The sequence below is a fragment of the Microcaecilia unicolor genome, chromosome 3, assembly GCF_901765095.1.
Source record: "Microcaecilia unicolor chromosome 3, aMicUni1.1, whole genome shotgun sequence".
NCBI lineage: Eukaryota > Metazoa > Chordata > Amphibia > Gymnophiona > Siphonopidae > Microcaecilia > Microcaecilia unicolor.
Genome location: NC_044033.1, coordinates 175,756,223 through 175,783,416, shown reverse-complemented (window position 1 = coordinate 175,783,416; position 27,194 = coordinate 175,756,223). Strand labels below are relative to the sequence as shown.

General features: G+C 46.3%; 1 protein-coding gene across 4 annotated transcripts in view; it reads right to left on the bottom strand.

Annotated features, from left to right (window-relative positions):
• Positions 1 to 27,194, bottom strand: part of ARHGAP9 (Rho GTPase activating protein 9) — a 223,037-nt gene that overhangs the window by 90,937 nt on the left and 104,906 nt on the right. For all 4 annotated transcript variants that reach the window (XM_030196623.1, XM_030196625.1, XM_030196626.1 and 1 more), the window contains exon 6: positions 3,619 to 3,810. In XM_030196623.1, coding sequence (XP_030052483.1) covers positions 3,619 to 3,810 — 192 coding nt within the window. The remainder of the gene's footprint in view (positions 1 to 3,618; positions 3,811 to 27,194) is intronic.

Genomic DNA, 27,194 nt, shown 5'->3' with positions numbered 1-27,194 from the left:
GTAAAATCCCTTCCGCTTCGGTCAGCCCCTGGTCCGGATGGGTTCTCGGGCAAGTATTATAAAATATTGGGTTCGGAAGTGGTGGGCCCCCTTGTCTCATACTATGACGCAGTAGTGGACCGTGGTTTCTTCTCCCCGCGAGAAAACGAGGCCTTAATTACCCTCATTCCGAAGCCTGGCAAGCCTCAGGACCAGGTAGAATCTTACAGGCCAATCTCATTGCTCAATGTTGATATTAAGCTTTTGGCAAGAGTATTGGCTGAGAGATTGGCGCAACATTTGCCGTCCTTAATTGGTGAGCACCAAGTAGGCTTCGTCCGAGGGCACCAGGCGACGGTTAATGTGCGAAAAGTCCTCTTATCCATGGCACACAGTCACAACACTAAAGAACAGTTGTTATTGTTGAGTTTGGACGCTGAAAAGCGTTTGATAAGGTGCAATGGAACTACCTTTTTAGAGTGCTACAATGGGTAGGCCTGGGGGGCTGGTTTATGGAGGCGATCGCGGCCCTGTATGCCAGCCCCTCAGCGCGCATAGTGATGAACGGGACTGAGTCTGCAGCATTCCGGTTGCAGAGAGGGACAAGACAGGGTTGCCCACTCTCCCCGCTGTTTTTGCTGTATCTAGAGCCTCTGCTCAGTACACTTATGAAAGACCCAGATGTTGCGGGGATCACCATGCCGACTCAGGAGGTTAAAGTGCTAGCATTTGCGGACGATATCCTCCTGACTCTGACACGACCTGAAAAATTGGTGCAGCATCTGTTGGCGACTTTAGATGAATTCAGTTTACTCACAGGCTTCTCCCTCAAATTTTCAAAAATCTGTTGCCCTCCCACTACAAGCTGAGATTTGGGCAGGGTGGGCGGGCCAGTTCCCTTTCCAGTGGGAACAATCCCAAATTAAGTATTTGTGGGTTTATATCCCCAGAGACCTGTCGGAATTATATACACAAAATATTGTGCCTTTAAAACTGCAGACTACGAAACTTTTGCAGAGATGGCAGGCGCTCCCGATCACCCTGTTGGGCCGCATAGCCCTTTATAACATGGTTCTGTTTCCTAAATGGACCTATGTGTTGCAGATGCTTCCCCTTTTACTGCGACCTAATGAGGGAAAGTGGCTGCGAAAAAAAACTACTTTATATGGCAGGGGAAGAAGTCTCGCTTGCCACTCTCCAAAGTAATGATGCCCCGAGTGAAGGGGGGGGCTGGGGCTTTTGGATCTCAGGCTTTTTTCCATGGCCAGCAGTATGAGACACTTATCTGATTGGTTTCACAACACCCACTATTTTTCTTGCACCATAGCAGAAACCAAGCTTTTGGGAAAAACTCACTTTTCGTACTGGCTACATGCGCCCTCAATAGACATGACTCAACTGGGGCCACTCAAATGTGTATTGGGCCCGCTGCGTACTACCTGGAAGCGGCTCGGTGGGTTAAAGCTGTTGGATTCCTCTGTTTCGGTGCTTTTGCCGCTCCAGGGAAACCTGGCATTCCTGGCGGGGAGCTCATCGCTCCATTTCCGGAGGTGGGCCGCAGCGGGAATTAAATATTTGTTTCATGTGGTTACTGAACAAGGGGATTTGAAATCATTTGAAGCTTTGAAAGAGGAGTACGGTTTGAGTGGGAATGATTGGTTTGCATATGTACAGTTGAAGCATTATATAAATTCACTGCCTTCAACATCTCTAACTGCTGACTCATGGGAAAGACTCAATGAACTATTGGGATTAGACGCGCAGTTAAGAGTGCCATTGACTTATTTCCATCACCATCTGCGAGAGGCACTTGAACCACTGGATCATTGAGCGGTGACCCAGGCCTGGAATATAGAGCTACAGCTGAACCTTCAGCCGGAACATATAAGTACATGCCTCAAATCGCTGTATGCAACTACGGATAACGCTGCCTGGTGGGAATTGCAGTATAAATATTTGCTTCGCTTACACATTTCACCTCACAGAGCTTACAGAGCAACCCTCCGGAAGTCGGATTCTTGCCCAAAGTGCGGAGGCACCAATGCACATCTGGGACACATGTATTGGAGTTGTCCTCAAGTCAAAATGTTCTGGATTGAATTAAACAGACATGTGTCTCAGCTCTGGAACACGACGTGGAAATCCTCTCCAAGACAGCTGTTTGACTTATTTGGAATACAAAGCCCGGCTCCAACAGGATTTAAAAGTTTTTTGAAATGTACAATGGTGATGGCAAAGCGAGTCATTTTGCAATTATGGTTGGCGGCGGACCGTCCAACCATATCCCACTGGAGATCAGCTGTGATTCAAGCCTGTGCACTTGAGAAGACAGGAATCCCGGACTTGGCCTCTAAAAGAGGCGAACAGTTCTGTAATATTTGGTCTCCTTTTTGGGACTCTCTCACTCCTGTAGCACGTAGCAAGATATTGAATTGTTAATATAGATAAGATACGGGTTGATAAGGAACGGGTAGGGGGGAAGGCATGGGAGGGGTTGGGAGAGGGGGGAGGGTAGGGGAGGGGGAGTTTAGTTGGGGCAAACTTTAAAACTCGCAACCCAGGCGATGTCTTTCTTATATGTCGCATTGTTTCATTCTGTTTGTAAATTGACTCAGTTTGGATTGCAATAAACATGATTAAAAAAAAAATAAAATAAATAGGCTTCCACCTTAAAGACCTATTATGATGAGATTCTAGAGAAGGATGCCTTCCCAGGTGTTACTAATATAGTGCACTTTACACTGGTCCCTAAACTGGGGAGGGATCTAGCTGAGACTAGTTCATATAGGGGCCCTTTTACTAAGCCGCGTAGGCACCTAAGCACGCCGAACGCACGCCACATTGGAGTTACCGCCTGGTTACCACATGGCCCTTGCAGTAATTTCAATTTTGGCGCATGTCTGGAAAATATTTATTTTTGGATGCGTGCCAAGTGGCAGTCGTTACTGCCCGGTTACCGTGTGAGACTTTACCACTAGGTCAATGTCTGGCGGTACGGTCTCAGACCCAAAATGGATGCATGGCAATTTTCATTTTGCCGTACGTCCATTTTCGGAGAAAATTTTTAAAAAGGCGTTTTTTACAGGTGCGCCCAAAACACGTGTCTACACTACTGCAGGCCATTTTTCAGCATGCCTTTGTAAAAGGGCCCCTTAGCCTTTAGTTGGGCAGGAGAGTGGAAATTTTCATATGAGTCAATTGACCCACATAAAGGGCACTGAAAATTTTTCTCAGAAATGTACCTCTTCCATCTTCCTATCCTGAATCCTCTGTACCTCTTGTCTGTGCTCTGCTCAACATTCTTTTCCAGTTATCAAGATCATCACTGTATCTACTTACTGCACAGCATCCACACCGATACTGAAATGTTATCTATGAAGATTCAAGCTGGCAGCTCAAGGGCATCACTGCTACAGCTAAAGGTGTGAAAGCTGCGAAATGACATTAGGAGGTCAATGTTGACACCCCCATCGCCTACATTCAAACCCTCACCTGCAAGCTCTTTGGGATTTTGTCAGCAAGAATGTGCATCATTTTCTTTGTATGCAAACAGTGCATGTGAACTGTAATGATTTAGATTAAACCTATCTCTTCTCCTCATTCCAAATCCCGACACCACCCCTCCCCCACCAGATTTACCTTGGACGCTCGGGTTTCACCCACAATCATTGATTTGGTATAGGTGAGCCTTTGTGGGGGACGTGCTGTGCTGTCCATATCCAGATCCACATCTCTGGGAGAGCTGGAGGCTTCCTGCCTAAGTATTAGGTTATCACTGGAAACGGAACAAGTATGACACACCGGACTCTGTCCTTCCAATACGTCCAAGACCTAAAAGGAAGAAGAATGAGATAAAACAATGTGTTTATGATTCTTTGGGAACAAAATATACTGAGTTGTGTAGGATGCCACACCTTCCCTGGAATTACAATCAAAAGCTAGTGAGGTCTGGCAACAGATATGTCTTCTTTATGGGCTCCCTAAATCTTTTCCCTCCGTTCATGCTATCATTGGAATGTTTTTTAGGATTCACTTATGTTTTCTGGTAAATGCCATCTTTGCTCCTTCTATTTTGACCTGAGGAGGCCTTGACAAAGTTTCTTTTGATTTAGGAGTCAACGATTAGAATTTCTTTCCCCCAGTTCCCACTGTCCCCAGTAGAGTCACGAGCATGGGAGGGAGGGGCATCCCTTCAGAAGTCTCCACTTCTCCTTTAGGGCTTGATTTATTAAAACTGTTTTCCCACGGGAAAAGGAAGTTTACTAATTCAAACTCTTATACGTCACTGCACATAGCAGCAGCTGTTGGTAGGATACCAGCATCCCCTTTGTCATGGCGCTAGAGGTGACATGCTCTTGCTGATAAGTGAACCAAAATGGCAAAGTCCCCACCAGATTTCCCCCTTGTCCTTTCTCAGTCTGCTCTTCCTCAATCTCCCCACATCTGTCCCCAGACTCCTCCTCCTCATTCGCCCACCCTCCTCACCAGTCTTCCTTCTTAGTTGCTCTGTCTTACGTCCCTCCGTCACATCCCTCTGCCCTCAGCAGTGTCTCGTCTCCCTCTCTCTACACCCCTCCTACATAGCAGTCTCCATCCCTGGATTAACCAGTAAGCAAAATAAGCACATACTTAGGGCACCAAGGAGGGCACCACAGTTTTTTCCCCTAGCTATCATGCCCTTAACTTTTTCACTCACGCCTGCCACACCCATTATCCAACATGAATATCAGTGTTTTTCTAATCATTATAAATATATATGATAATTTGTTTTGTACAATAAATGATAATTCTTAGCACTTATCGAGTCTTAATGTCTTGTCAGTTAAGCAATGGAAGGGCCGAGGGGCACCACTGTTGGACTCTGCTTAGGGCATTAGTTGGATTAAATCCGGACCTGCTCATCCCTCTCTAGTCCTCCCACCTCTCTAACTAGCCAGTGGGACTTTACACCTTCCTCATCACCTTGCTGCTGCCAAAACAGAGGCTCCTCTTCAGTCAGCATCACACGACTCGGCTCAAGTTTTGAGCTACGTGGTGCAAGAACTTCCACAATGGGTACATAATCTTAAATCTCATGAGTCTTGAGACCACAAGAAGAGCATAAGGGTTCCTGTCCTGAGCGGATCAAACGTAAGCTGATGCAGACAGATGAGGAGCCCCTGTTTCGTAAGCAATAAATGCAAATATATATACATATTTATTTATTTATATTTCATGGGGCACAAAATTCTATGCACCAAAGAGCAATCTCTAGGCATCGTAGTGACCTAGTGCTCAGGATTTATTGCTCAGCCTTGGGTTAGTCTAATAAAAAGACGTCACCTTATATTAGTTATGCTCACTAATTTTTAAGTCAGGGTCACTTTGGATCCAAATGAGCCACTAATATCTTCCCACGTGAGGCCATGACACTGCTGACCAATGTGCGCAAACGACATCCACCTCACCAGCCCGCCAACTTTTGATTGAGCATATCCTCAAAGAGGTGGGCATTTCCAAATTCATTCTCATCATCTATTCCGAAATTGTTTTTCAAATATGCGGCTCTGTTGCCCCCCCCCCCCCCCCCCCCACACCACCACCACCACCACCACTTCCTCCTTTCTGTCATGACCTTGGGTAGAGAGGCAGAAAGTAGCAGAAAAAAAGCCAGAATGATAAGGGCCAGCCCAGAGGTCTCCAGGGGCCACCACTGGCCCCCAGGCCTTGCATTGAAGAAGAAAACTGCCTTATATTATTTGCTTTCATTCGTTAGTCCACTTGAAAGCACAGAAACAAAAGGTTAACATGGCAACCACACTAATTTATCCAAGTTACTTTCAGTAACAATTACCTAAGAAATAGTTACATTACAAACTGTAAACTGTAATGGGTTATATTTAAGATTGTCTAAGAGGAATTTGCATATGAAAATTTCACAACACAGCAGCTCAGCAACTAATGGTCACTCAATGAGGGGTGAGATCGTTAAATCCAGGAAACAGAAGACAGGCTTGAGAATTAAAATTGAAATCATTCACGGCAGTAACCACTGCCACTGAACTATCAAGCTGACATCTTTTCTGGCAAAAATGTGTCAGAAACAAGAAGGGACTAGTGGAGTCTGGAAGCTCATGTACAGCAGCGTCTTTGGATCATTCTTAAGATGGTCCAAGTACTGAAGTCTGCAGAGTCCAGTTTTCTCAAAGACTAACAGGTGTATTTAGAAGGGCAGCCCTCAGGCTAGTTCCTTCTACCAGTGGTGACACAAGTGTTCTGACCTACCGTGCCCACATCTGGGGGAAGAACCGACATCCACGGACTGGTAGAAGTGATATCATTGCTGCAGGGCGGGTCAGGATGTCAACTTCCCTTCTCTTATCCGAATGCATGCTGCTCTGATGCTGTTCCACCCTCCATATTTTCACTAGAGCTCTAATGGGGACCTCCACACCCCAACTCGTCAGTGGCGTAGCCACAGGTGGGCCTGGGTGGGCCGGGGCCCAGGCCCACTCAACAGTAGCACACATTTAACAGTAGCTGGTGGGATCCCAAGCTCCGCCAGCTGAAGACTTCCCCCTGATGGTAACTAAAATGCTACTCTTACCGGCATCTGCACATGCTCAATTTTCAGCGCATGCCTGCTGCAGACTGCCAAGGTGTAAAGAAGCTTTTTCCCGCCAACTGAGATATTTTTTTGGTGGTGGTGGGGGGGGGGGGGGTAGAACACTTGGTGCCCACCCACTTCTTGCCTAGGCCCACCCAAAATCTGTTGTCTGGTTACGCCCCTGCAACTCATCAACCACAGGTGACTCTAATATGGCCCTTAGTCCAAAGGGTTTGCCCACCCCTGAACTACTAGAACCTTGTAGTGTAAGAAATTGCAGAGATACCAAGTTGCCCACTTCCAGGCTGGAGATTTTAGAACAGTCCTGGTTTACAACCTTACATACCAAAGCAGTGTGGGCTTTGTGGTGCTTGATCCAGCCCAATGAAATCAGTGTTTCAAGTCCCATTATGAACCAGGATGGGGTGGTCAGAAATCCAGGACTGTCCCAAAATCACCTGCCTGGACCTGGGTAACTTGGCATCTTTGAAATTGCTCTTAAGCCCCCTTGCAATTTTCCTGCTGTTTTGGTTGTTTTCTATGATTTCTTAGTGGCTTTGCAGGTTTGTGGATCACTAGTAGTTAGAAATGTTAAGTAGTAGTAGTAGTAGTAGTAGTTAAGAATATAAATCTGGACTACAAGGGCCACAATGCACTGGAAAGAGAGCGCAGAACTAGGAAGCACACTGACAATGATCAGGAGTTAAGCTGCTGACAGCTTTGAACAGAAACTAAAGCCAGGTTCTGCATGCAGTGCAACAGAGGAAGTCACAGAAATGTATTTCCTTCTGTATTCTACAAAATACAAGAGATTCGCATTTTCCATAGCAAACAGAAAAATAAAGACTTCCATGAAAGAACACTGACCAGATTAGAAACATCCCCCTCCCCCCTCCCCAAAAAACAACAACCTGGTGGCAAAATATGTGAGCATTTATAAACCTGGGTATTCTCTCTTAGAAAATTAGCTCAAGTACATATATTTAAATCTTTTTATTGAATAAATTGCAGTAACAACCACTAAAAGAAGTATATAAAACAGAGTTATTAATGACAAAAGAGAACTTGATAAACAACAATATGAATATAAATATAAACCCAATCCCCAATCCAACAGCAAACATATATCAACAAATTAAAACTTGTAATCTTAGAGTCCTTCCATATGACAGTACAAAATGGAATCTGAACCCCCCCCCCCTCATCCAACCCTCCCACCCCACTCACAAAGACTAGCAAATAATATAAATGAACCCAAAATAATATTCAAAGCTGCCAGGAAAGTCCCCCAAGAGTACTGATTATGTGACTTCTGGCTTGCAGTGAAAGGAGGTGAAGGTAAGAATACAAAGTCTCTAAGAAGCCCTTCACTCCGCTAGACTCCAACTCACAGAGTATGGAACTCAATCCTCCATTCCCAGTAGGAGGGCAGGTCAACCTGCAACTAATGTCTAAGGATACATTTTTTTTTTTAATTTTTATTTATTGAATTTCAAATTTTACAAATGAATATCAATTTGTAAGGTAATACAGAGAAACAGTTACAAGGCAATTACAAAGTAAAAGATATGCATATCTAATCGTAATATTTCTTACTCTTCCTTAGACCACAACAATTATTTGGGGGGAGTGGGTTTAGAAAACTAAAAGGAGAATTCAATAAGGAAAATCAAGTTTTAAACCACAATTGGCATAGTCCTATGTTTTATCCCGTCATATTCTATTCGCTGATTCAGTTGTTCCAGTCTGGCGGCTAGTTGGAATCTTAGAGTCCAGAAATACCTTCAGCTGACTTGGCTCAAAAAAGACATATTTAACACCTAATAAACGTATCACACATTTACAGGGATAAACCAATGTAAAAATTGCACCCAAAGTTTTTACATCTTCTCTCAGGATCAAAAATTGTTTTCTTCTTTGCTGGGTCACCTTTGTAACATCAGGGTATACCCATATTTTTTGACCACAAAAAAGTGCTGTGGAGTTTTTGAAATATAATTTCATAATCATATTTAAGTCCTGCTCAAATACAAAGGATACTATCAGAGTCCCCCGGTTAGTTATTTCAACCATAGAGTCTTCTAATAATGCAGTTAAATTCTGTAAGTCAATATCATTTCTCTGAGGGGCTATGTTCACCATATTTACTGATTGAGAAGCCTCTCCCCGCTTCTGAATAGCTGGAAGGTAATACACTTTATTGCAAGGGGGAATATCTTTAGGAGAGAGCTTCAAAATCTCTTGTAGATATTTTTTGAAGAAATCATAAGATGAAAGTGCAGGTGATATTGGAAAATTCAATAGTCTGAGTGTAAGACGTCGATTAAAGTTCTCAATTTGCTCTATTTTGCGAGATGTTAGCATTTTATCTTTAACCAAGGTGTCCACAGTCAATTTCACTGTATTTACCTCATCTTTTACCTGAGATACTTGATTTGTTACTTCTGATTTTGTTTTTTCAAAAACTTCCGACATTGTAGACAGTTTACTCACTATTGTAGAAATTTCTTTAGTCGATCTAGCCACCTCAGCCGTTAGTCCCTGGACCGCTTGCCAAATAGCCGTCAGGGTAACTTCCTGTGGGGAGCCTTGCTCCTGAATGTTTCCTTCTGCTTGTCCAGGGGGGGAACCGCCGATCGGGCTCAAACTTTCGGCGTCTTGCGTCTCAGCTTGGCCTGCTAACCCCACCCTGGAACTTGCAGGACACGGAGGTCGCGTCAGCTCAGGCGGCGATAGCGTGGTATCCGGCCCCAGAATAGACGTCGCTCCTTCGGCGTCACTCAACGTGGGACTCGCCAAACCATATTCCACCGGGAAGCTTGTCATGTAGCGGTCTAGGGTCTGCTGTATCGGAGACGAAGTAAAGGCTATCGGCGGTTGCCTTTTAATCGCCGCTTTCCGCTTAGTATGAGGCATTTCAACACAGGAAAAACAAAAATGAGGTATTTCCAGCAGATTCCCGAGACGCTCACGCAGCAAGCTAGGACGCCATCTTGCCACACCCCCTCCCGTCTAAGGATACATTTTAGAAGAAAAGGAGAAAAAACCCACCTGTGATACAATCGAAAAGAGCAAAAGTGGGGGTAGCCCATTGACCTTCCAACAGCAACAAAGAGACAGTACCAGAAGGTCAGGAGATAAAAATATAAAAGTTTATTGGTTAATCACCAATGTAGGCCCAAAGGGACCCCTTTGGGCCTACACTGGCGATTTTCCAATAAACTTTTATATTTTTAATTACATTTTAGAGCAATCACATAAGATTTCAAAATCAATCATGGACCTTTCCTATGCAGTCATAAAGCCCTCTCCCAACCATGTACTAAATCCCATGGACGAAAAGAAATAGACTGTCCAATTATATTATTCAAAATGTTGCTGCCCTTTGATCTTTGAAGACCCCTATACCAACATTGCCTGTGATCTGCATAAAAAAATAAAGAATTTGAGGAATCCACTTCACTATACAAGAAAAATCAAGACTCCTCCCCACTGTGCCCATCTTAAATTCCCAAGCAAGCCAAAAACCTTCGTATATCTTAGGGGTTCCCAAAGCCAAGAGAGCTTTATGAACGGCAGAAATAGAAGGTGGATCATGACCACTGGTACTTAATCGATCACTTAATCGGGTACCAAATCTAACAGAAATGAATGAGGCATTAAGGAGGTAATGTAATGATGCAGCTGACATTGAGCAAAGGCATCTCCAGGAAAGTCTCACAGTCTCTGTCTCATCAGGTCTAGAAAATAAAGTCTTCCATTTTCTTAAATACAATGCTCCAAAAATTTCAGACCTTCAGATTCCCACGTTATAAATACCTGGTTATCTTGACCTTGATTAAAATTTAAATTCCTCCTAAGAGGAAATAAGGGCGAGCTGTGGGGGTCTTGATTCAGGGAAAGTGTTATACTCCCCCAAAGCCACCGGAGAGGAACAAATAAGAGAATGCACTTTTCAGATTTAGCATGCAACAAAAAATTGGTATGTAGAGGGGCAAAATTTTCTTTTTCCAGATTATAGGGAGTATTAATCTTCCATGCCATTTATTCAGTAGCCCAAATGCCTTAAAGTGCCCAACTATACAATCTAAAATCACATAGGCCTAAGCCGCCTGTCTTCAAATTGTCAAGTGTACTAGTAAGTCACCTGCAAATACAACAATTTTAAAAGTGTGGGAACCTATGGAAACACCTCCAATCTCAGGGTTATGCATAGTTTCTCAAGTAAGAGGATCTAAGGTTAAAACAAATAATAAAGGGGAAAGGGGGCAACCCTGGAGAGTCTCTTGACCAATAATCTAATTCTCTGTAATGCATATGCCCCTAGTGTTTCCCTTATTGGGAAAATAGCATCTATGGGAGACTATCCAATTGGTTTTCTTACATTTTGGTTCTTGTGATGGCTCATACTGTGCCAAAACTGGAAATACAGTGAGACAGAATAACAGAATTCAGTAACATCCAAAACTTATTTTTTATGTTTTTAATCATCTTTATTAAAAGCAAAATACGTTGGTTGATAAGCTTCATACAGAACAAGACAAACCAGTGAACCATTCAACAAGGCACAATATAAACTTTTAGAGAGAGCATACTCCAAGAACCCTTCTCCTTCTGTACTCCCCTCCCTCCCTATAAACCCACCTGTTTCCACCCACCAAAATAACACAACAGATGTACAGATCAGTAGGATCCAAAGCAGTACAAAACAAGTAAAGTCATAAACAACACAGTTTACACTAAATTGTTTAACCACCCTTACGTTTCGCCTTTGGGTTTAACAAGCAATACCATGTGCATGTAAGGTCTAGATAAATGAATTTAAACAATCTATGTTTAAGGCATATGCCTTACGTATGTAATACTTGGTAGCAATAATGAAACAGTGATGGAATATTCACATAGCAGGCAGCCAACAGATTTATTTTCCACTGAAAATAATTAACTTTGTATGAACTTGGCAGCTAATGCCGTGGACTGCGGCAACTATTGTATGAATTGGTTAGCCAAGTGAACCTGGTCCTGGAGGCACCCCAGGCAGTCAGGTTTTCAGGATATCCACAATGAATATCCATTTAGTTATGTTTCAACAAATGAGCGATCTGTATGAAACAAAATATTTATTTTTATTATTTTGACTAAACCACTTGTCCCTGAAACACACTCAAACAACCAGGGGTGTAGCCAGACAGCAGATTTTGGTGGGCCTAGGCAAGAAGTGGGTGGGCACCAAATGTTCTCTCCCCTACCCCCACATCAAAAAAATCTCTCAGCTGGTGGGAAAATGCTTCTCTCCAGTCTCCACCTTGGTAGTCTGCAGCAGGCATGCGCTGAAAACTGAGCATGCGAAGGTGCCAGTATTGTGGAGAGCAGCATTTTCATTACCATGTGCTACTGCTGGATGGGCCTGAGCCCTAAGTGGGTGGGCCATGGCCCACCCAGGCCCACCTGTGGCTATGCCACTGAGCAGGACTAAAAGGTTGTGCAGTGCATTCCCAGTGCACCGATTGGAGAAGGACATCCAAATGGGTGGGCCTGAGCCGAGAATGGCCCACCCGTATCTACACTGGGTAGAAAGTGGAAGAAGTAACTTGGGGCTATTATAGGCTGAAGCGGTAAAGTGCTTGTCAAAGCTTTAAAAAGGAGCTGAAAGCCATAAGAGAGGAGACCATTAAAAAAAAATTGGGGACATGCGCACACAAATTAAAGATCTAAAGACCTGACGTATACGAGAGGGGACCTAGCAAACAGAGGGTGCAATGGAGAACCACTATGATAAACAATGAGGACCATCATGCTGGAAAATGAAAGGGGGGGTGGGGATTGAAAGAGAGGCACTCTGACCTCCAGCAGGTTGGAAGCAGCTTCCTCTATAGGATAACTGTCCTGTGCTTGGATGTTAATGGGCCTGGCTAGAGAAGCCTACTTCCCTCCAGAGAAACTGCCTTCAGCTACCTTGGACAGAAACTTTGACACTCCCTCCCCAACCCTCCCTTAGACTGGAACCCTCTCTTCCTAATCTATGTTCAAAACTTTTCTCTTTCAGGATGCCTTTAGCTCTCTTCTTTCCAACCCTTGATGCTGATTTCCCACCCTCTTCCCTATCTCTCATTGATACTGACACTATGTTGACCACAGAGATATTGGGACTCATTTTCAAAAGAGAAAAACATCTCAAAAACATCATAAAGTGGCATTTGGACGTTTTTCTTTGAAAAATGTTCATATCGCGATTTTCAAAACTCAGATTCTAGAAGTTTTTCTCTGTAGTGAATCCAAATCACAAGGAGGCTTGTTGGGGGCATTCCCAAAACTTGAATGTTTTTCTGCAATAATGAAACAAAGCAAAACTGTCCTGGGCTAAAAGTTAGACATTTTGGTGTAGACCTGTTTCAGTCGCGTGCACTTCACAAAAAGTTGCCCTAAATGAAGGGGTGGCTCAAGGCAATCTGCTGCCTGAGGTGAGGGATGAGCTGGAACCCACCCACACACACACAGAACATCCAAAATATTAGTGGAGCCTGGGCTACCCCAACCATTAGGCAAGACTAGCCAGCTGCCTAGGACATAAGATTCTTAGAGGGCAGCAGCTGCAATCAAAGAAAAACAATAGATCCTGTCAGACAAACTGAAAGAACCATGTTTCTCTTATATCAGCACATACTTTAACCTGCTTTTCTGCAAATACACAAAAGAGATGCAAAATGCTCAAACAAAAAAAAAGTGAGTAAAAGAAAAGCTCAGTTTAACACACCATAATAAAACTAATTATACTGGGGCTGATATTCTAAAGGTACTTATTCAGATAGCAAGTGCTGCTAACCGGATAAGCATCGATGCAGGGATATTCAGAAGTCCAAAAAGAGTAGGGAATAAAGAATGGCTCTTCAAAGACAATCTCTAGATATAAAAAGGGAAATTCAATCTTTGTAATAAGAATACCAAAATACTGAGAAGTTTTGAAACTAAGAAACTAATTTTGTGTCACACCTCTTGTAACCCTCAGATTTCAATCAAGAAATCTCTCAAAATTTCTTTTAATACTTGGGACCTCAAACATCTCCCAATAGGGAAAATACTCACAGTATTCAAAGTCACCTATCAAATCAGGGAGTGAGGTACTATCACTGGTCCCTGTCTGGGAACCAAGGAAAAAAAAAACATCTGAAAAAAACTCTGAAAACAGAAAAAAACAGATGGTTTAAAAAACCTTTTACCCAAAAGAGGGACAAGTAAGTAACGACACAAAACATATACCAAATAAACGTGACCCCTAAATACTATAAATGTGGAGACCCTATAAGAAATACCTCTGGTCCTACAGACCTGGAACCCAAAAAAACACAAAAAAAAACTTTTCACTGGAAACTCCCCCCCTTTTTTTTTTATTGATATGCAAATAACAAAAAAATTTTATACTTATAGTTGCAGTTCAAATTGCAGATCAAGTTATAATTCACATCAACACTAGCCGTACACTAGTGCTTCTCTTGGGGGAATTGTCTCTCAGTAGACCGTTTGTTCCATCACGTCCCAGCCAGTCCTGACCACTTCCAACTGAGGTATTCCGATCTCCAAATAAAGCGCCCATTTCCCTCAACAAGAGCACCTTGTTTCGCCCATATGATGGCTGGGATAAGCAGTATAAAATGTTTTGTACATTTTTGGGATCTTGCCGGGTATTTGTGACCTGGATTGGCCACTGTTGGAAACAGGATGCTGTGTTCAATGGACCTTTGGTCTTTCCCAGTATGGCAATACTTATGTTCTTCAGGGAAGAAAACTGCTCATAGAACAATGTCACGCAATACACTATCTGACATCAAAGATGGCGCTGGAAAAGGCTTACACACCGAGAACTTTAAATCCCCAGCATTCTAAATCAGCCAATCAACACAAGAAGCAGGCGCCCCCAATCACGAAGCACGTCAGGCTCCTACTCGCCCACTCCAGCTGTCAATCAGAAATACGCATTCCACTCGATATTTCTGTTTAAACCGTACGGTTCGGTTTGTTTTAAGCGTAAAGATCCACTGCTGCTCTTTACGCCAAAGAATAGTTTTCAAAGACAAACAATGGAACCACTAGTTTATAAAATACATTCTTTATTTGTAGTTGATACACTTGAAGACTGCAGAGTCTTAGCAGTCATTTTGAAGAAGTGACAGCACCGAGTACAGCAGTGGCAAAGGGCAGGAAAGAGTGGGGTTCTTTCCTGCCCCCAAAGAGGCCACTAGACCACCAGGGCTCCTCAAGATAGGCCCAGGGAGGGCCCACTGAGGCTTGGGGGTGATGGGCTGTACTATTCAGGAAGGGGGTGGAAAACTTTAGATGGAGAATGGGTGCAAGGGGCGGGGCTGAAAAAAGATGGGTAGAGTGAGGGGGGCTGGAAAAAGGTGTATGGAGTGTGGGTACATGGAGGGGGTTGAATTTGTCCTTTAAACTATAGGCCTAAAACATTTATTTGCAATGCCTTTATGCCCATAAAATTGCATAAAATCTTCCTTTCTGCTTTGAGCATGGAGATGTGAGGAAGAAAATTAAGACTGAGGACGGTGAGGGGACAGGGATGGAAAATACAGGGATGGTGAGAGCATGGGGTGGGAACGGGAAAAAAATCTTTTGTTGATGGAATGGGGATGAATCTTTGTCCCTGCGTCACTCTCTACTGCAGAATAGGGCTGAGTTTAGAAGGAACGTGAAGATGAACAGCTAGGAAAACCAGCACAGGAATAGCAAGGCACTGCTCAAACATTCAGAAAAAGTACAGAGAGGATAAGCAGACAACGCTGCTGAGGACAGGTTAAATACCCAGGCCTGCCAACAGGACAAAACGCTTGAAACCTGTGGCAGAGCGCAATACTCCAGGTGCTGCCCTCTGAGGTACATCCGTGGAAGGAGGACAGCAATAAGGGACAGTGCCTGGTGGTAGCAGAGTGAATCAATGAAGAAGAGAACAGCCCTGGGGTTACATTTGGTTGGCAGGATAGACATGGACAGGAGTGTTTGTGAATGAATAGCCCGGTCAACCCCCCCCCCCCCCCTGTAAATACACCTGTGAGGAAAGTGGTGTGGGTGTGGGTGTTCCCCCCCACCCCCAGAACAGCAGATGTTTGAGACTGATTTAAAAAAAAGAGTTCACAAATCTTGACTGTGGTGAAGAAGTACTGAAGTTAGTCTGCCTGTTGAAGAGGTTGCAATAAAAGTTAAGCTATTAAACCCTTCAGAGTGCTGTGTGGTTTTTGGACTGAAGAGCTGAGTGAAACCCAGACATGGAAAGTGTCTCCCAAACCCCTGGATCACTATTCCGGACCATTGACCCACCTTAGCTTGACTGCAAGTGGACTAGAGCTGATTTGTGTGGTAAGAGTGGCCTGAGAGTGAGCGAAGACAGTGAAGTTTTGTTTTGTGTGGCCTGGGTCCGGAGCAAGTGCACGGATGAGACCCAGGTTACGTGAATAAAGATGTTGGTATGGGTAATAGGGATCAGAAAGGCCTGACAAAGTACTGAAGTTAAAGTCTGCCTGCTGCAGAGGTTGCAATAAAAGTTAAGTTATTATTAAACCCTTCGGAGTGCCTGGACTAAAGAGCTGAGTGGAACCCAGAAGTGGAAAAGTGTCTCCCAAATCCCTGGATCACTATTCCGGACCTTTGATCCACCCCAGCTTGACTACATGTGGACTGGAACTGATGTGTGTGGTAAGAGTGGCCTGGGAGTGAGCCAAGACTGTGAAGTTTGTTTTGTGTGGCCCGGGGCTGGAGTTAGCGCATGGGTGAGACCCAGGTTACATAGCAATGGCGCCCAAAATGGGGCATTAGGAAGACTGAAGAAACCAACAATTTCACTGAAGGATTACAAATTTGACTGCTCTATTTTGGAGAGTCGACAAACGGTTTGCCTGTGGATTACAAAAATTCTGATTGCCTTGTGGACTATAATTCCTTGCTGTGTGAATTACAAATTTGTTCCCCTTGAAATTGCAAATGCTGCTGAACCGGGAAAACAGACTGTTGCAACCAGCCTGGTGAAAATTCAGATCTTCTGTTTCAGTAAAGGGCCACACTAATGGATATATAGAAGCATGCCAACAGTGAGTACCTGGGTAAAGAGCGGGAAGACTTGTTGCGTCATTATAGGTATGTTAGAGATGAGCGAGGAATGGGGGGGAGGAAACTGGATGGTTTGGCCTAATAAACGGAAGGGAACACTACGCCCATAGGATGGAACTGCTGACACAATTAAATCTGATTGAACTATCCCTAAGAAATGCAAGCCCGGAAAGCAGAGGTTACTTACTTCTTCATTTACCAAACTGCAGAAATATAATGTACAAAACCATCTACACCAGCTGGATTTAGCTGTCTGGGCTCCAAATGGTGGAATTCAATACCCAAGGCCACAAGAAGCATTACTAATTATCTTCAGTTCAGAAAATAATTGAAGACCTACCTTTTCAAGAAATTCTATAGGTAATTTCACACAGCAATGATACTCACACCACTTTGTAACTGTAATAAACCACTGTAACTTCGCATAACTGTAAATTGTAAGCCACATTGAACCAAAACTTGTTTTTGAATAATAGTGGGATACAAGAATGAATGAATAAATAAATAAATACATCTTTTAGCTACTATGATGATTGTGGAAGTGGGAGAGGAGGTCTGCTAACCCCCCCCCCCCCCCCAACAGATGAGGAAGATCGCCTAGCCTTGTTAAATATTTTGAAACAATATTTAGACCTCTTGAAATACAAGTTCGATGCTCTGCCAGAGGATGGGCCAAGTGGTCCTGGTGCAGAGACCCGGGAGGAGAGAGGGATCAAGCCCATGGCCTGCAGATCATAGGAGGATCCGAGGGAGCAGAAGTGATGCAGGACATCGGTGAGAACATATGAGGTGTTGCCCACGAGGGAGGAGACTATGAGAACAGAATTGGACGGTGCTGAGAGCAAACTCATGGCCAGCTGTGGGCTGGAGTGGATAGGGGAAGTGGCCCATAGAATGCGAGATGCTGTGGAGTTGACGGTGCCAATATGGGTCGTACCATCTGCCCGGATTGCCTCTATCAGAATGGCCCAGCCTCAATACACCTGTGCTGTTCCACTTGTGGACAGAGGTTTTATCAGTGTGAATCCAGGCGGCGACCCTCAGAGGAGGGACATGAGCGGCAGAGGAGGATAAAGCTCTGAGCTGGACAGCGACTCTGAATCTGACAGTGGGCAAGATGCCCATTGGGCCGATGCCAAGGGTCGGGGCCTGGTTGAAGCAGCAGTTGCTCTCTCAGCAGAGGATGTTCCCATGGGAGTGGGAAAATGTATCAGGCTTGGTGCACTTAACAATTGGAGGTGAACCTAGCGGGTTGACTGTGGTAGAGGAAACAGCGAAAGGAGAGACAACAGCAACCGCCTTGGAATTGTTTGTCCCCCCACCCCTAGATCCTGGACTGGTGTGCGAGGGGAAAGTAGTCGTGAAAGAAAAGAACAATGGAGCTGGAGTTTGTGGCACCAATAGAGGGAGTGCAGCTGCCTGAAGTGAAGGTAGTGATGCCCAGGAGGGAACCCTTTGTTCCCAAGCACGGAGGCAGCCCTGGAACATTGGCAAAGGCTGACAGTAAAGGACTACCAATCCTATGGAAAATACCACTGGATGGGAAGACTGGCCTTCCAAAGCCAGCCACTTTGCTAGAATATCTCTGTCTCACTACGGGAACCGGTGAGTCAATTGTTCCTGGGGCTCTGGGGACAGAGTGGACAGTGAAGAGTCCCGAGGTGGAGCAATTGTTGAAAAGACTCAACGTTAGAACAATTGCTGTTGGGGGATGGGTGCAATAACCCTGCCTCCAGAAACATGGATGGGCATTGGCTGGGAAATTCAATGCCAAAGGAAATGCTGGAGGAGCCTTGGACTGACCGGGAGGGAGCTAGAGGAAACAGACTTCCCCAAGTCAGTGAGCAGACATACTTAAAGCGGGTGATATGGGACATGTGGAGAGTGGAGTATCCCTATGTGTCTTTGCCTGTTATAAATGTGGTGGATGTCTGGAAAGAGGCGTGGATGCGCAAAGCCATCTACCAATGCCTGAGGCCTGACCCAAGCTATCCTATGGGACAGAGTGACCCCCCCCCCCAAGTCAAAAGTTATATTGACGCCCAGTATTAGGAGTGGAACATTGGGTGATCTATTTACAAACATCACGTGGAAACTGTGGATTTGGGTCATCAAATTCAGGTTTATGATGTCCCAAGATTGATCCATGGAGGACTGATTGTGAGAAAGCCTGACCCCAAGTGGTATGGCTGAGCCCTGCTGAGTTAGAACTCGGGTCCCATCAGTATAGAAGATTAACTGTTTGAAGGATAAAAGAGGAATGTAAAGTTTCTATGTTAAAAGAAATCAAAAAGAGTAAAAGAAGCAAATAAAGTGCAGTAGCTGGTTGGGCTTAGGGACTGGTTAGATAAATAAAATGAAAGAAAAAAAATGTTTGTGTTGAAAAGAAATGTTTGGGAAAAAAATGTTACTATATGAGGGAAAAAGTTGAGGTGGACCCCAGTCTGAGAGGATGGGTGGGTCAGAGGACTGTGGAAATAAGAGGGGAAAATGAACATATGAAAATAATGTGTTTATAGGAAAATTATAAGTGTTACAGAAGTGTTGGATAAAATAAAAGTTGTTATTGCAATAAAGTGTTCCCATCTGTTTGTGGAAATTGTTGGGGGGGGATGGATAAACATTGACAGGGAGTATTTATGGATTCTAGTGGGAAGAGTGTGGCTGGGCAGGTTGCCACTCTTGGTAGGCCCAGAGTGCCCTGACTCATGCTGATGAGGAACAGTAGCAAACATGGGAGAATTGATACATGTTAAATTTGCTGTTGTGGAATAAATGTTGGTGAAAGTGTACACTGTTGAATAAAGTGGGGTGAATATCGCTAGGGCTGATATGTAAAGAAAAATGAATGGGAGGTTCAAGTGTAAGGAAAAAATGTATTAAAAAAATGTCGTATGATGTTGAAATAAAATGTTGGTGTGTGGGTTTGTGGTGCTCTAAAGGATGAGTAACCAAAACCTTAAGGGTATCCCTTGGGTGCAAGGGAACATAACTGGGGGGAGAATGTAATCCCCTATCATATAGGGATTACTGCAGAAGAGAGAGTCCCTGTAGAGAGTCACTGGGGGGAGTGACTGGGAGGTCCAGGGCTGCCGAGATGGGGGGAGAGGGGGACAACATTCCCAGGGCCCGGCGCCGCAATCCCACCTGCCCTCTGTCGTCGACCATCTGCCACCGGGCCGGGCCCCCTGCATTGAAATCACAGCGCCTCTCACCTCCGTGTGAAAGCGCTGCAGGCAGCAACAGATCGCCTCCCTTCGGGCCTCCTTCCCTCCCTGTGTCCCGCCCTCGTCTGACTTAACTTCCGTGAGGGCGGGACACAGGGAGGGAAGGAGGCCCGAAGGAAGGCAATCTGCTGCTGCCTGCAGCGCTTTCACACGGAGGTGAGAGGCACTGTGATTTCAATGCAGGGGGCCCGGCCCAGTGGCGGACGGAGGGGGGGGAGTGGCGGCGGGGCCCCGGGGGCGGCCTTGTACCGGGCCTGGCCCAGTCTCTCGGCGGCCCTGGGGAGGTCCCTGGGTGCAAGGACACCCAGCCAAAGAGGAGCTCTCTTGAAATAAAATACAGGAGTACAGTACCCATGTTCTGGTGAGTGACAGTTCTGGAAGGAGTTAGGAGGAAATAAAAAAGGAAAAGAAGAGTAGGAAAGGGTATTTGGTTACCTGCAAGCCCCTGTCAAGTGACCCAAAGAAGGAGAAGGAGTTTACAAAATCCTGAGTGGTATAGAATGAGTAGAAGTAAATCGATTTTTCATTTGTTCCAAGACTAGAAGACACGCAAGGAAGTTACATGGAAATACTTTTAAAACAAATAGGAGGAAATATTTTTCCACTCAACAAATAGTTAAGCTCTAGAACTCTTTGCCAGAGGATGTAGTAACAGTGGTTAGCATATGTGGGTTTAAAAAAAGTTTGGACAAATTGAAAAATTCCTAGAGGAAAAGTCCATAGTCTACTATTGAGACAAACATGGGGAACCAACTCTTTGCCCTGGGATTGGTAGAATGGAATGTTGCTGCTAATTGGGTTTGTGCCAGGTACTTGTGACCTGGCTTGGCCACTGTTTGGAAAACAGGATATTGGGCTAAATGGATCATTGGTCTGACCCAGTATGGCTACTCTTATGTTCTTATCCTGAAATGCCACCTTAAGTTTGGGCTGAAAATTAAGGAGCAGTTGTTGTCCCATTTAGCACAGTTCACAGAAGAGAGTGTGTATGAACAACTTGAAAATCTAAAGATGGACAAACCCATGGGACCAGACGGGATTCACCCTAGGATACTGAGGGAGCTCAGAGTAGTTCTGGCGGGTCCTCTTAAAGATTTGTTTAATAAATCCTTGGAGCCGGGAGAGGTTCCGTGGGATTGGAGAACAGTGGATATGGTCCCTCTTCACAAAAGTGGTGATAGGAAAGAAGATGGAAATACAGGCCGGTAAGCCTCACTTTGGTTATTGGAAAAGTAATGGAAGTGATGCTGAAGGAAAGGATAGTGAATTTCCTGGAAGCCAATAAGTTGCAAGATCCGAGACAGCATGGTTTTATCAAAGGTAAATCGTGCCAAACGAATCTCATTGAATTCTTCAATGAGAACTGGAACTGGGTGACCAGAGAATTGAATCAAGGATGTGCTATAGATGTAATCTACTTAGATTTCAGCAAAGCTTTTGACACAGTTCCCCACAGGAGGCTCTTGAACAAACTTGACAGGCTGAAGACAGGACCCAAAGTGGTGAACTGGATTAGGAACTGGTTGACGGACAGACGCCAGAGGGTGGTGATTAATGGAATTCACTCGGAGGAGGGAAAGGTGAGGAGTGCCTCAAGAATCGGTCCTGGGGCCGATTCTGTTCCATATATTTGTGAGTGACATTGCAGAAGGGTTAGAAGGTAAAGTTTGCCTTTTTGCGGATGATACCAAGATTTGTAAGAGTGGACACCCAGGAGGGAGGGGACAACATGAAAAAGAATCTGCAGAAGCTAGAATGGTTTAATGTTTGGCAATTAAAATTCAATGCAAAGTGATGCACTTAGGGAGCAGAAATCCACGGGAGACATATGTGTTAGGCGGTGAGAGTCTGATATGTACAGACAGGGAGAGGGATCTTGGGGTGATAGTATCTGAGGATCTGAAGGCGACAAAAGAGTGTGACAAGGCGGTGGCCATAGCCAGAAGGTTACTAGGCTGTATAAAGAGAGGTGTGACCAGCAGAAGATAGGAGGTGTTGATGCCCCTGCACAAGTCGTTGGTGAGGCCCCACTTGGAGTATTGTGTTCAGTTTTGGAGGCTGTACCTTGCTAAGGATGTAAAAAGAATTGAAGCTGTGCAAGGAAAAGCTACAAAAATGGTATGGGATTTGCGTTACAAGACGTATGAGGAGAGACTTGCTGACATGAACATGTATACCCTGGAGGAAAGGAGAAACAGGGGTGATATGATACAGACGTTCAAATATTTGAAAGGTATTAATACGCAACCAAACCTTTTCTGGAGACAGGAAGGCGGTAGAACTAGAGGACATGAAATGAGGTTGAAGTGGGGCAGACTCAAGAAAAAAATGTAAGAAAGTATTTTTTCACGGAGAGAGTGGTGGATACTTGGAATGCCCTCCCAGGGGCAGTGGTGGAGATGAAAACGGTAACGGAATTCAAAAATGTGTGGGATAAACATAAAGGAATCCTATTCAGAAGGAATGGCTCCTCAGAAGCTTAGCTGAGATTGGGTGGCAGCACCGGTGGTTGGGAGGCGGGGCTAGTGGTTGGGAGGCGGGGCAAGTGCTGGGCAGACTTCTACGGTCTGTGCCCTGAATATGGCAGATACAAATCAAGGTCAGGTATACATATAAAGTAGCCCGCCTGATCCAGCTTCCAGTCCATCTGCATCAGCTTGCTCCACCCCACCAGCTTGTCCAACTTGCCTGCTCACTCACTCCCTACCTCTCTCACTACCTATGGCCCCCTTTCACATTCTATTCCTCGCCCTATCCCTCCCCAATCTCTTCCCCCTCCCTCCGCTGTCTACTACCCATTCCCCCCCCATCCTGCCCACTACTGCAATACCCTACCTACCCCTATCCTCCCCCACCTCACCATCCCTACTGTCCTCCTCCTCCTTCCTAGCTCTCAATCTCCAACACCTCCTTCCTGCCATGAACCCTTCCGCATTCCTCCTCTGCGCATCCCGCCTTTGGCGCCTTCGTCACCCTACCTCCCCCACCCTTCTCCGCTCTCTCTTACTCCTTCTCCTGCTATCCGCGGGAGACATCAATCCCAACCCAGGTCCACCACACATGTCCTCGTCCTATCTATGCAAACGTTCCCGTGATATCTCCAATCTCATCTCCGTTCCCCTCCTCCCCCCTTCCTCCCTCCCCTTCTCGTGTGCCCTGTGGAATGCCCACTCAATCTGCAACAAACTTACCTTCACCCATGATCTCTTCATCTCCCATTCCCTCCATCTGCTCGCCCTAACCGAAACCTGGCTCACCCCCGACGACTCTGCCTCAGTCGCAGCCCTTTGCCATGGAGGCTACCTTTTCTCCCATTCGCCCCGCACAGCTAGCCACGGTGGCGGCGTTGGCCTACTACTTTCGCCCTCCTGCAGTTTTCAACCCCTCCTCCTACCACAGTCTCACTGCTTCTCATCCTTTCAAGTCCATTCCACTCCGAGTTGCAGTCATCTACCACCCCCCTGATAAGTCCCTCCCTTCCTTCCTTACTGATTTTGATGCCTGGCTCTCCGTTTTTCTTGAGCCCTCATCCCCATCCCTCATTCTTGGTGACTTCAACATACACACTGATAACCCATCCGACTCATACGCTTCTCAATTCCTCACACTTACTTCCTCCTTCAACCTCCAACTGAGCTCCACCACCCCTACTCACAAATCTGGTCACTGTCTTGATCTCGTCCTCTCCTCTACCTGCTCGCCCTCTAATCTCTGCGTCTCTGCTCTTCCCATTTCTGACCATCACCTGATCACATTCACACTTCATCACCCTCCCCCTCAGTCCTGCCCAACACTAACCACTACCTCCAGGAATCTCCAGGCTGTTGACCCCCCCACCTTATCCGCTAGTATCTCCGATCTCCTCCTGTCCATCACGTCCTCGAGTCCATCGACAAGGCTGTTTCCAAGTACAATGCCACTCTCTCCTCCGCCCTAGACACCCTTGCACCGTCTGTTTCCCGTCCCACAAGGCGCACTAATCCCCAGCCCTGGCTTAACCCTTGCACCCAATACCTTCGCTCCTGCTCCCAATCGGCTGAACGCCTATGGAGGAAATCTCGCAACCATACTGACTTCATTCACTACAAATTCATGCTATCCTCCTTCCAGTCCTCCCTATTCCTCGCCAATGTCTTGTCCACAAGGAAGGTGAGCCCTTAGGTCCCGCAAGGCCCCGAAGGACCTCAGAGGACAGCCGTGCAACCCCAAGTCTTCACCCGCGGCGACCGCCGTTCACCAAGGGTTGAGCCCCCAGCTGCAGGCGGTCAACTGGACTTCTGGAACCGCGGGGTTGACGAACTGACCCAGACTGGAACCAGGAGAGAAGAGGGCAGATGGAAATGGAGACGTCCAAGAACAGGCAAAAGTTCAGGGCAGGCAGCTAACAGCGTAGTCAGAATCAGGCAAAAGGTCAAGGCAGGCGGCTAGCAGGGAAAACCAGGAACAGTCCAAAAGTCAAAACCAGAAGTACAAGGAAACCAACTGAGCACAGGAACAAGCGGAGACTGGCCTCGGGAAACAGAACCTGAAGCAATGTCCTATCTCAGGCCCGCTCCTTAAATACTGTCAGCATTCAACCGCCCTGCCCCCGTAGACATAGCCGGCCAATCAGAACCTGGTTATCAACAGAACCCTTCTGATTGGCTCTGTCCAACCTCCCAGGCGGGACCACAGTACTGGCCTCCCAATCTAACTCCTCTGAGGCGGAGCTTCGGGTTCCCGCGCCCCAGAGTGAAGGAGACGCCGGCCATCGCGCCTCGGCGCCATTTCCCCTACTGGCACAAGCCCAGCCCCCATAGCCGGCGATCGAGAGTCCGGCAGCCGCGATCGCCGGCCCCAGGCCTCGGCCCTGGACTGAGCGGCCATCACCGTGGCGAGCCCCAGCTCCCCGCCGCGGCCTCAAGAAAGCCGGTCTTCGCCGTGGCGGACGCCGGCTCTTGCCTCCCGCGGAGGAGCAGCTGGAGGGAGCGACGGATGTGACAGCCAAACAGGACTACTACACTCACTTGACTAACTCCCTCAGCTCTAACCCTCGTCGTCTCTTCGCCACCCTCAACTCCCTCCTCAAAGTGCCCTCCGCTCCCACCCCCCTCACTCTCTCCTCAATCACTGGCTGACTACTTCCGCAACAAGGTCCAGAAGATCAACCTCGAATTCACAACTAAACCTTCTCCTCCTCCTCTTCATCCTATGACCCATTCCCTCAACCAATCAACCCAGGCCTCCTTCTCCTCTTTTCCTGATATCACCGAAGAGGAAACCGCCTATCTTCTCTCCTCCTCGAAATGCACCACCTGTTCCTCAGACCCCATCCCCACCAACTTACTTATCACCATCTCTCCTACTATCACCCCTCCCATCTGTCATATCCTCAACCTCTCTCTCTCCACCGCGACTGTCCCTGACACCTTCAAGCATGCTGTTGTCACACCTCTCCTCAAAAAACCTTCACTTGACCCTACCTGTCCCTCCAACTACCGCCCCATCTCCTTCCTACCCTTCCTCTCCAAAATACTTGAACGCGCCGTTCACAGCCGTTGCATTGATTTTCTCGCCTCTCATACCATCCTCGATCCGCTTCAATCTGGCTTTCGCCCACTTCACTCGACAGAAACGGCATTATCCAAAGTCTGTAATGACCTGTTCCTCGCCAAATCCAAAGGTCATTACTCCATCCTCATTCTCCTCGACCTATCCGCCGCTTTTGACACTGTCAATCACAACTTACTTCTTGACACACTGTCCTCTTTTGGGTTCCAGGGCTCTGTCCTCTCCTGGTTCTCCTCTTACCTCTCCCATCGTACCTTCAGAGTACACTCTCATGGCTCTTCCTCCACCCCTATCCCGCTCTCTGTTGGAGTCCCTCAGGGTTCTGTCCTTGGACCCCTTCTTTTCGCTATCTACACCTCTTCCCTGGGCTCCCTGATCTCGTCTCATGGCTTCCAGTATCATCTTTATGCTGACAACACCCAGCTTTATCTCTCTATACCTGACATCACTGCGGAAACCCAAGCAAAAGTATCGGCCTGCTTATCCGACATTGCTGCCTGGATGTCCAACCGCCACCTGAAACTGAACATGGCCAAGACCGAACTTCTTGTCTTCCCACCCAAACCCACTTCCCCTCTATCTCCACTCTCTATCTCAGTTGATAACACCCTCATCGTCCCCGTCTCATTTGCCCGCAACCTCGGTGTCATCTTCAACTCCTCCCTCTCCTTCTCTGCGCACATCCAGCAGACAGCCAAGACCTGTTGCTTCTTCCTCTATAACATTAGCAAAATCCGCCCTTTCCTCTCTGAGCACATCACCCGAACTCTCATCCACTCTCTCGTTACCTCTCACCTTGACTACTGCAACCTACTCCTCACTGGTCTCCCACTTAGCCACCTATCCCCCCTTCAGTCCGTTCAGAACTCTGCTGCACGTCTTATTTTCCACCTGAACCGATACACTCACATCACCCCTCTCCTCAAGTCACTTCATTGGCTTCCGATCAGGTACCGCATTCAATTCAAGCTTCTGCTACTAACCTACAAATGTACTCAATCTGCAGCCCCTCCTTACCTCTCAACCCTCATCTCCCCTTACGTTCCTACCCGTAACCTCCGCTCTCAAGACAAATCCCTCCTTTCAGTACCCTTCTCCACCACCGCCAACTCCAGGCTCCGCCCTTTCTGCCTCGTCTCACCCCACCCCACGCGTGGAACAAACTCCCCGAGCCCATACGTCAGGCCCCCTCCCTCCCCATCTTCAAAACTCTGCTTAAAGCCCACCTCTTCAATGTCGCCTTCGGCACCTAACCTCTACCCAGGAAATCTAGACTGCCCAACTTGACATTTCGTTCTTTAGATTGTAAGCTCATTTGAGCAGGGACCGTCCTTCTTTGTTTATTTTGTACAGCGCTGCATAACCCTAGTAGCGCTCTAGAAATGTTAAGTAGTAGTAGTTGGGCAGACTGGATGGATCATACAGGTCTTTCTCTGCCGTCATCTACTATGTTACTATGTAACTGGTGAAAGAGTCAGAGCTTCGGGCAGATTGGGGAGTCTGGTCCGTAAGCAGGGTTTAGGGTAGGGAAACACCTGCTCAAGGCCGGGTGCTGCCCTGTGAGGTACATCCGTGGAAGGAGGACAGCCATAAGGGACAGTGCCTGGTGGTAGTGGAGTGAATAAGTGGAGAAGAGAACAGTCCTGGGGTTACATCTGGTTGGCAGGATAGACAAGGACAGGAATGTTTGTGGATATGTGAATAGCCCAAACAAAAAACTCCTGTAAATACACCTGTGAGGA